The sequence below is a fragment of the Quercus suber genome, unplaced genomic scaffold, assembly GCF_002906115.3.
Source record: "Quercus suber isolate HL8 unplaced genomic scaffold, Cork oak 2.0 scaffold_148, whole genome shotgun sequence".
NCBI classification, from domain to species: domain Eukaryota; kingdom Viridiplantae; phylum Streptophyta; class Magnoliopsida; order Fagales; family Fagaceae; genus Quercus; species Quercus suber.
In genome coordinates, this window is record NW_027069609.1 from 1,165,642 (window position 1) to 1,175,594 (window position 9,953).

General features: G+C 34.6%; 1 protein-coding gene across 6 annotated transcripts; it reads left to right on the top strand.

Annotated features, from left to right (window-relative positions):
- Positions 1 to 605: 605 nt before the first annotated feature.
- LOC111994206 (uncharacterized) lies at positions 606 to 9,626 on the top strand. Of its 6 annotated transcripts, none has more exons than XM_065777120.1 (6): positions 607 to 1,606; positions 4,358 to 4,498; positions 5,271 to 5,358; positions 8,003 to 8,131; positions 8,802 to 8,930; positions 9,305 to 9,626. In XM_065777120.1, the coding sequence occupies exons 2-6, from the start codon at positions 4,476 to 4,478 to the stop codon at positions 9,485 to 9,487; spliced, it is 552 nt and encodes a 183-aa protein (XP_065633192.1). In that variant the 5' UTR covers positions 607 to 1,606; positions 4,358 to 4,475; the 3' UTR covers positions 9,488 to 9,626. The 6 variants fall into 6 exon arrangements, 5 of the variants coding, with proteins under 5 accessions (XP_065633190.1, XP_065633192.1, XP_065633193.1 ...); XM_065777121.1 differs by lacking the exon at positions 4,358 to 4,498 and adding an exon at positions 5,464 to 5,536 and having other exon boundaries at positions 608 to 1,606; XM_065777118.1 differs by lacking the exon at positions 4,358 to 4,498 and having other exon boundaries at positions 606 to 1,606.
- Positions 9,627 to 9,953: the final 327 nt, after the last annotated feature.

A 9,953-nucleotide genomic window follows, 5' to 3' on the forward strand; every position in this document is an offset into this window, starting at 1 on the left:
CTGTAGTACTATGTTAATGACATCAATACTGATGAGGTGCGAATATAAAAGAGTGGCGGTGGAAACTCAAGAAAGTGGGATCTTTAGTATGAAGTTCCACTTTAATTTATTACAGATTTTTTTTTTTTTGGTATGAACTGTCCATAGATTTTTTTGGTATGATTTATCCCATTAGATTTCAACTGTTACAATATATTTTAAAATTTGTATTGAGTGCTCTAGGAGATTTCAATTTCATTTTATATTTTGTGTCAAGTACTACTTTATTTTAAAATTACTATAGCATGGATGAAGTTTTACTCTAATTTTTGTACCTAGTATTTTTGCATCAAATGTTTTAATAGATTTCACAGTGTTACAACATATCTCAATTCTTCTATGGAGTGTTTCAATAAACTTTAAGTTTGATGATGTGTGAAAATCAATAGGCCAAATGCTCTGAACTTCAATGGCGTTTAAATGACCTGAAAAGAAAGAAAAAGACTATTGAAGGTGACTGGGGTGATACCCCACTTAAAACTGAGTTACAAAATGCTGATTCTTAACAAAAGGGGGGGGGGGTGGTGGGGGTTGCGGGGAAGATTTTAGAAAAAAAATGGTTCTTTCTGACATATCTATCTATTATCTGAAGAACACATAACATATGTACTTTCAGCACAAGACAAGCAAATAATGGATGTGTTTCTGACTGATGAACTTCTCATTGAGATCCTGTGTTTGTATAATTTTAGAAGAGTTTCAAAAAAGTGGTGTGAGATTATTTCTAGTTCTTATTTTAAGGAAGAGAAACAAGAATTTATAAGAAAGGGATTTATCGTCTTTGTTAGGCTTCTACATAACTGAATGTGGATTAAAACATGCATTTTTACCTACTCATCTCTGATATATATGACTACTTCTAATAAGCTTAAAGGGAACGCACTGGTTCCAAGAGGTTGTTCGTTTATTGCTTGTACAAATGGTATGTTGCTATTCGGTAATCATAGCAGTCAAACCTACTACCTTTGTAATTTTACAAGACAAGCATGTATCCATTTACCCAAACCAAACTACACCCACTCAAATGTTGCAATGGGATTTCATTTTGATTATGTGCATTCAGAGTTTGTGTTAGTACGTGCTGAGTTGTCAGATTTTCCTAATTATAGTTGCATTGTTAATATGGAGAAAATTATTTTCTACAAGAAGCACTGTTAGATGGGAAAGGAGTGTTCCCCTAACTTTTGCACATTTTAAATTTCAAATCAGACCGTTCGAGTGTGCAGTGCATGCTAATGGTGTTTTCTATTGGTTGGAACTCAATAATCGTTTAGTGGCATATGAATATGATTATGATCGTTGTTTTTTTATTCCCTAGCCAGAAAGTGACAGCTATGTAGTAGAGCTATCAGCTATGTTAGGGGAGTCGAAAGATGGGATTTCCCAGTATGGGAGGAGTAATTGCTTTGATTTTAGGGTATGGATTCTTGAAGATTGTGTGTCCATAGCTGGAATAATGCTGGGTTATGAGGCATAATGTGAGTTTCATGTTACTGCACCATTGGTATCCAGACTTGTTGAGCTCCTGTCACCTCATTTTGCACCAGGGTAGATATTGGTATCAAAGGTATGCTCACGTTCCCTTGCTTGTGGCTTTTCACAAACCAGAATTTGTTTTCCTAAGGCTAGGCAACGGGATTCTTCTTGTCTACTACCTAATCCAACAGAAGCTGGAACTTGTTTCCCTTCAAGGGAATATGGACATCATGGGATATGGACCATTGCAACGAAATTGGAGAAAACTTGTTCCTTTGTTTGGGCCAACTTGGTTTTACTTACCTTAAGTAGAAAACTTGCTACATTATAATTGTAGACTGAATATCTTGGTGGAAGACAGGTTAATAGCAAAAATCTTGCATTTCATTTGTAGGTGATGAAACCATAGTCTAAATAGCTTGGCGTATTAAAGATAGACTTACCAATTAGACTTTTTGAAGTCAACCTCACAAGAATATTCCTCATGTGTAAAAAGTGTATGCAAAAAGCCAAAAACAGTTGATTTTGAGTAGATTAAAAAAAGGATTGAAAATTTAAAATGAAAGTTTCCAATTATGACTAACAAGTTAACATGTTCAAATGCTTTTTTTTTAATATATGTAACAAGTTAAAATGTTCAAATGCTACTTTTCACTAAGAATTCAAAGCATATCATTTGAAAGTAAGAAAGCACTACAAAAATTTCATAGACTACTATTCAATTTGATAAAAGTTTTGCACTATACAACTATACAAAAACCCAAACCCCTATACATGACTATCCCTATGCACGACTGCCCCTATGCATGACTGTCCTTGACTTGGTTCATGACTAGATGAACTAGGATGATCTAGCAAGACTTGTAGGCGGCTCATCAGCTGTAGTTGCCTCTCCAAAGTACTAGCCAGATGGTCGGTGAAAATGATATCATGTTCTACAAGAACATCAAGTAATTTATTACTGAATTGAGACCAACCCGGACATTCATGATCAAATGACCAGTCAACTGGAATAGCAATAGAGTGATCGTGGTTGCCTTCAACCATCCTAATCTGCAAGATTAGGCACTCTTCTTCCAAGAGTGTAGTAAATGTGTACGTCTAAAATTAAAATAGGATTGAATGAAATTTTTTTATTTAAAAAAATTTATTAAATTAAAAAAAAAAAAAAAAACCTTCTTGTTTTTTGTCATAGTTCTCGTCTCAAACAAGAACTCTGTACACTTGTTGGTCTCCAGAAAGTGCGTTGTGTTGGTCTCAACAAAATGATATAGATGAGTAAGAAACTCATCTAAGCCGTTAAGATCTAGCAAAATATAATCCCTACCGCTTACAGATAAATATTTTATCTGAAAAAATAAACCTTTTTGGTTTTTTTTTGCAAATCAATGTATATAATTTTACTGATAAATCTGAGTACTTTGAAGTGCAGTTGTTCACTTTGCACAATGGGAGTCCAACAAAAGTCAGGCGACTAACCTAAAACCTAGATCTAAAAGTTGAAAATGTAAGAAAAACATACTCGATACTGGCGTGGAATCTTAACCTCAGCTGGTGTCGGTGTTGGAAGCTTAGTCTTAGCTGGTGTTGGAATCTCAACCTCAGCCTCAATATTTGCCTTAGAAGCAGTACTTGGATCTGCTCCCAAAAATGACATCGTTGGAAGATACGGTGGCATCATGGCAGCATAAATGTATCCGACTGGAGAATAGCGTGTAGCTACCACTGGAGCAACAGCGGGCAGAGCATATGGAACATACGGAAGAACATATGTCGGAGGATAGTATGCCAGATCAGCGTATGGAACAACATATGCCAGAGGATAGTATGCCGGAGTAGCATCAATTGAAGTCGAAGCCTCAGGGTTAGGGTTTGCATTTTCATCCATGAGAATTTCTCTCTCTCTCTCTCTCTCTCTCTCTCTCTAAAAACCTTAACTCTCTCAATCTTCTTCTTCCTTCTAATTTGGCTTCGACGTTTCTATCTGGAATGGTAGGAGTATTTATAGTTGCAGGATGGTATAATGCCATTTTTGCGAGCGTGCGCCTGAGAGGAAAAACTGAACACGGAGAATGGAGTATAAACTGAACACTGAAAAGAACGAAGGAAGAGAGTGATAAGGAGTTGAGTGAGAGAGAATAGTGTGGTAGCTACATGCTATTCTCCAATTGGATACATTTACGCCACCGTGATGTTGCTGTATCTTCCAACAATGTCATTTTTGGGAGCAGATCCAAGTACTGCCTTTGAGGCTGAGATTGAGGTTGAGGCTCCAACACCGGCTGAGCTTCCAACACCAACACTGGCTGAGGTTAAGATTCCATGCCAGTATCAGGTATGTTTTTCTTACATTTTAAACTTTTAGATCTAGGTTTTAGGTCAGTCGTCTGACTTTTGTTGGACTCTCATTGCGCAGAGTGAACGACTGCACTTCAAAGTACTTAGACTTATCGATAAAATTGTATATATTGATTTGCATAAAAATAGAAAAGGTTTATTTTTTTAGATAAAAGATTTATCTGCAAGCCTAGGGATTATATTTTGCTAGATCTTAGCGACTTAGATGAGTAAGAAACTCATCTATATCATTTTGTCGAGATCAACACAACGCACTTTCTAGAGACCAACAAGTGCACAGAGTTCTTGTTTGAGACGAGAACTATGACGGATAACAAGAAGGTTTTTTTTTTTTTTTAATAATTTTTTTAATTTCTTTATAATTTAATAAATTTTTTTAAATAAAAAAAATTCATTATTTTTTTAATAATTTTTTTAATTTCTTTATAATTTAATAAATTTTTTTAAATAAAAAAAAATTCATTCAATCCTATTTTAATTTCAGACATACACATTTACTACTCTCTTGGAAGAAGAGTGCCAAATCTTGCGGATTGGGATATGGTTGAAGGCAACCATTATCACTCTATTGCTATTCCAGTTTACTGGTCATCGGATCGTGGATGTGCGGGTTGGTCTCAATTCGGTAAGAAATTACTTGATGTTATTGTAGAACATGATATCACTTTCACCGACCATTTGGCTAGTAATTTGGAGAGGCAACAACTGTTGATGGGGCGCCTACAGATCTTGCTGGATCATCTTGGTTCATCTAGTCGTGAACCAAGTTGGGCGTCATGCATAGGGGAAATCATATATAGGGGTTTGGGTTTTTGTATAGTTTTATAGTGCAAAAATTTATGAAATTGAATAGTAGTTTATGAAATTTTGTAGTGCTTTCTTACTTTCAAATGATATGCATTGAATTCTTAGTGAAAAGTAGCATTTGAACATGTGAACTTGTTACCTATATAAAAAAAAAGCATTTGAACATCAATTGCTTGCATACACTCATTACACATGAGGAAAATTCTTGTGGGGTTGACTCCAAAAAGTCTAATTGGTAAGTCAATCTTTAGGACGCCAAACTATTTAGACTATGGTTTCATCACCTACAAATGAAATGCAAGATTTTTGCTATTAACCTGTCTTCCACCAAGATATTCAGTCTACAATTTTATGACCTACAAATGCAATTCATGTTATTGGCTACAAAATGATTTTTGTCTCATTATACTTTTTTGTGGCTTTAGAACTCTTACTATTTGTTTTATGTTTTAGTTCTTTATTCTTTTCCCATTTTGAGTCTTTTTTGGAAAATTTGAATGTAAAAAGTTTCTGCATGTTACCATGTCCTGCAACAACATAGTTGTAATTACAACTGATTATTTTATTCCCTCATTTTCCATACGTTGCAGAAAAATGGGTATCAATTGCTTTTTCTTAGTGCACTTGCAATTCCTCAGGCTTATCACACTTAGACAATTTATATTCAACCTTAAGCAGGTAATGCTTTAAGAAATTGAGGCTTAATTCTTTATTTGAGGTTGAAACATTGAAATCAAGAAAGTACAAGTTTTATGTTTATCCTCATTGTTCTCATATGTACAGGATGGGAAGGCTTTACCAGATGGGCCTGTTGTTATTTCCCCTGATGGAATTTTTCTTTATTTATATTGAGAAGGTAACTGGTGATAAATGCAATCTTTTTAAGGACATTAACAGGTTTTACATCTATCAATCTGTGCTGTTTGATTCTCAAGCATTTTATTCGTCCCTTGGTATGCCCTTTAATAATCCTGATAAACAAAAGTTTCAGTCTGAATTGCCTCAAAGTTAAAAGGTAATGTGATATGAGATTCTTCCTTGCTCAATCACAGGTCAATGGGCAGAAGTTAAATTTCTACTCATTGATTAGGATATCTTTTCAGCCAATATGTAGCCACTACTTTCTCTTGTCACATTTTTGTTTCCATATATCAATGCTTTGAGCATGTTAGAAACTTCCGGTCACCAGTTATTTTCTAATCTTTAATTTTGATTGGAGGCATCTTCTCTTTTTCTCAGTTATCAGGAGGGCTCCTCATGAATTCAAGATCTCATGCGTAGAGATTAGTTCCCTCCTGTTATGATGCAACAAAATACGCAGAGATTTATGCTAAGATTTAAGAAGAAATGGGAGTTTTTTGAGAATAGCTTATAGATGGGCACGCATCTGCACAGAGAACTAATCTCTGAAACAATAGCATAAAGCTGGAATGCATTCACTAAAAACTATTATGCAATTACAACAGTCCAAAGAATTTATACTACTAAGCATAGAGGTTGAACTAACTGTAACAGAAAGTAACTAATTGATAACAGAATCTGTTACAGAAGTAGTTACATCAACTAAATGTCCAACTCAATACGCATGCGCACTAATGGATTTCAACTACTAGTAATTAACTAACAAGCATTTCCATTATGCTGACATCACTATCTGAGATGCCCCTGCATTGTGTTACTTATCTAGGTTTACATATTTGCTCATTTCTTCATCCTGATTTTTTTTTTTCCAAAAAAAAAAAAAAAAAAAGTTATCAGGAGGGCTCCTCATGAATTCAAGATCTCATGCGTAGAGATTAGTTCCCTCCTGTTATGATGCAACAAAATATGCAGAGATTTATGCTAAGATTTAAGAAGAAATGGGAGTTTTTTGAGAATAGCTTATAGATGGGCACGCATCTGCACAGAGAACTAATCTCTGAAACAATAGCATAAAGCTGGAATGCATTCACTAAAAACTATTATGCAATTACAACTGTCCAAAGAATTTATACTACTAAGCATAGAGGTTGAACTAGCTGTAACAGAAAGTAACTAATTGATAACAGAATCTGTTACAGAAGTAGTTACATCAACTAAATGTCCAACTCAGTACGCATGCGCACTAATGGATTTCAACTACTAGTAATTAACTAACAAGCATTTCCATTATGCTGACATCACTATCTGAGATGCCCCTGCATTGTGTTACTTATCTAGGTTTACATATTTGCTCATTTCTTCATCCTGATTTTTTTTTTCCCAAAAAAAAAAAAAAAATGTAATCCATTAACATTCTGAGACTTGTGCTGTTATTAGTTTTTTAAATGTTTGGATAATCTTATGATTAGGGGTCTCTCTTTAGCGAATTTGTGTTGTATGTGTTGTTGCAATAAGGAAACTGTGGAGTGTGGACCACCTCTTTCTTCTTTGTCCTGCAGCTCATTCTTTGTTGCTTCAAATTTTTGGGATTAATGGGTCATGCCAGGTTCTGTAGTGAGTTTATTTTTTTGTTGGTGTCAATGGGCTGGGAAACATAATTCAAATATCTGACATTTGTTCCCACGCTGTTTGAAGTGGATCATTTGGACGGAACGGAATCATTGCTCCTTCAAGGATATTGAGAAATTATTGGGTTAGTTGCAAGATTTGTGCCAGCAGACTCTCTTTGATAGGTCTCGGTGTTGGGGCATCTTGGATTGTTCTTCTATTATAGAGTTCATTTCTTCTCTTAGAATAGTCTCTTGATTTCTCTGATTCTTTGCTTTCTGTTGTCTTTTCATTGTTCACCATCATGAACACTGTATTCTTCTTTCTTTTTTTTTTTCTTAATAATATTACTCTTATTATCTATCCAAAAAAGAAAAGAAAAGTTTGGGTGTTCAGTCGAAATTGAGTGCATGGTGTTTAGATTTAAAAAAGCCTTGTCAATTTCTTTGCAGAGTTTACTTGTTTAAGTCAAGGAGATTCTAAACACTTGGTGAAACGTGATACTATTTGAAAGACAGTATGTTGATCAACTTTTGTGGAGTGCCTATCAGGCTCTTGGTGCATGGAGTCATTTTATAGTTACGATAAGAAAATGTAGGTTCAGTGAATCATGTGATAGGTTTCAACTTTGTGCCATTTGTAAAGAAACAGCATGATGCATTCTCACGTTAAAATTGGTCTTGAGCATGGGCAACCATGATCTATCTCACTGTATCATTTCCCATAAAATTTCTAAAACATGCTTATAGAATCTTTGGTGATAATATTTTGCTTAGAGAGAGAGAGAGAGAGAGAGAGAGAGAGAGAGCATTTGTTGGATGGTTGAACAAGCTTTTTTTCTCCTTTTTTCCAGGATATCAGGGCATTGTTTCCTTCTGATTGCAATCCATTCTATGCTGGTTTTGGAAACAGAGATACTGATGACTTCAGCTATCTTAAGGTTGGAATTCCAAAAGGAAAAATCTTCATTATTAATTCCAGGGTAATTTAGTGCCTTCATGGTTTAAAAATAACAGTCTAAAGCCTCTATTATTGTTATGCCAAAGTTCCAATATATTTTTGCGGGGTGAGGTTGCTGTTAACTGTCGTGTTGACACCAGATTGTATAGCACACTTCATGCTCTTGTTAATGGCATGTTTCCATCAATGTCCTCGTCTGACCAGGTTTAGTTTGCAACCCTTTCTATTCTGAAGTTGCAATCATTGAGGAGCTTTATTGGAAAGCAGTGAGTAAGAAAGTGAACTCAGCATTTGCAGCTGCTCTAATCCTCTTTCCTTTTTCCTGCACCTGGGAATATGTACTTAGCACATTGGTTGCTGAAGGCAATGAGTTTCAGGAGTTCTTATTATATTTATCTAATGGGAAAAGTAATCCTACTTTTCGCTACTGTCTTGTTTTCAACTTTTCAGTCCTTCACACGAGCAGTGTATAAACTGAGTTAGATGTTAGCTCAAGTAACTTGACATGCCCATCCTTTACTCAACTTAACTAGTCTTTGATGTTTAGGAATTGGATGTTAGCTTAAGTAACTTTACATTCTGTATCCTTGCTGCATAAAATTTTTGTCTTATAAGTTTCAGGTCTTGATTTTTGATTTTTTTTTTTTAAAAAAAAAAACCACTTTTTTAATTTTTAACTTCTCTGATTACAGGAGGATATTAGTTTGTGGAATTACTGGAAATTGCTGCCTACTGTATCAATATATGAAGGTGTCAGCCACAATTTCTGCTTAACCTCTGATGGATTTGGTGTTGCAAATGCCAGTTCTGGAATTAAACTGGTAAACTATGATTTGAGCTATGCATAAATTCTAAATAACTCAGGATGGAATTTTGAGTTTATCTTTTTAATATTTACTATCTAAATGGATTTTTCAAACTTAGAGATTATGTCTTGGCATTATGCAAAAGGTTTTGTAAAACTAAAGTTTGTAATTTATTTTAGAGTCACTTTTTTATCAAGTGTGGAACAAAACAAACTGAAACAATCTATACAGGGAAAGTCCCTCGGATTGAGTTGTCCTGATGCATTTATTTCATTGTTTATGTTTATCTTTTCCAATGATTAATTATGTTGATTCTTTGAAGTTTGATTGAGCCTAAGTAATCATCAAGTTTGCCAATTTTAACATGTATTTTTACCTTGACAATGCAGACTTGGACTTTTATCATGCATATATTTTTTCCAGATCGATTCTGCAAGCTCCTTGAAGGGAACTTGTTAAGGGAAAGGACAGCCAATTTCTTTTACGTGTTCTTATTTGGGGCCAAAGTTTTAACTGGAATTGTTCTTGTTGGGGGAATGATATGTTGTCAGAGTCACAATGTTGTGTTGTAGATTAAATTCTGATTATTTTTTGTATCTCATATTCTCATTTATTATCCATTACATTCACTCTTTCTTTTGGTTAATTTGGGTCCTTATGTTCATAATATATTTTTAAGGTTGCTATATGATTATAGGTATATTTGTGCAATGTCGGTGTTATGAAAATTGGTTATATTGTGCTCAATTTGCTTTAGAAAATGCTTCTTGCAATGAATTTGACAGGATATTTCCTTATGATATTTTTATCTGCATCAAGCACGTCATGAGGCTATTCAACTTTAGATTTAGCGGATGCAACTAGGCCAAATTGACTATTGTCAGGTTTTATTTATTTATTTATTTAATTTCTGGGATTGTGAGTGGGGATGATGAAATGTCTGTGTAACGTATTGGAAGTTTGTGAAGCAGTTAAATAGCTGAAGAGTGGGGAAAAATATATTGGAGGGTTATTTAATAGAAGAATACTTTTACACCC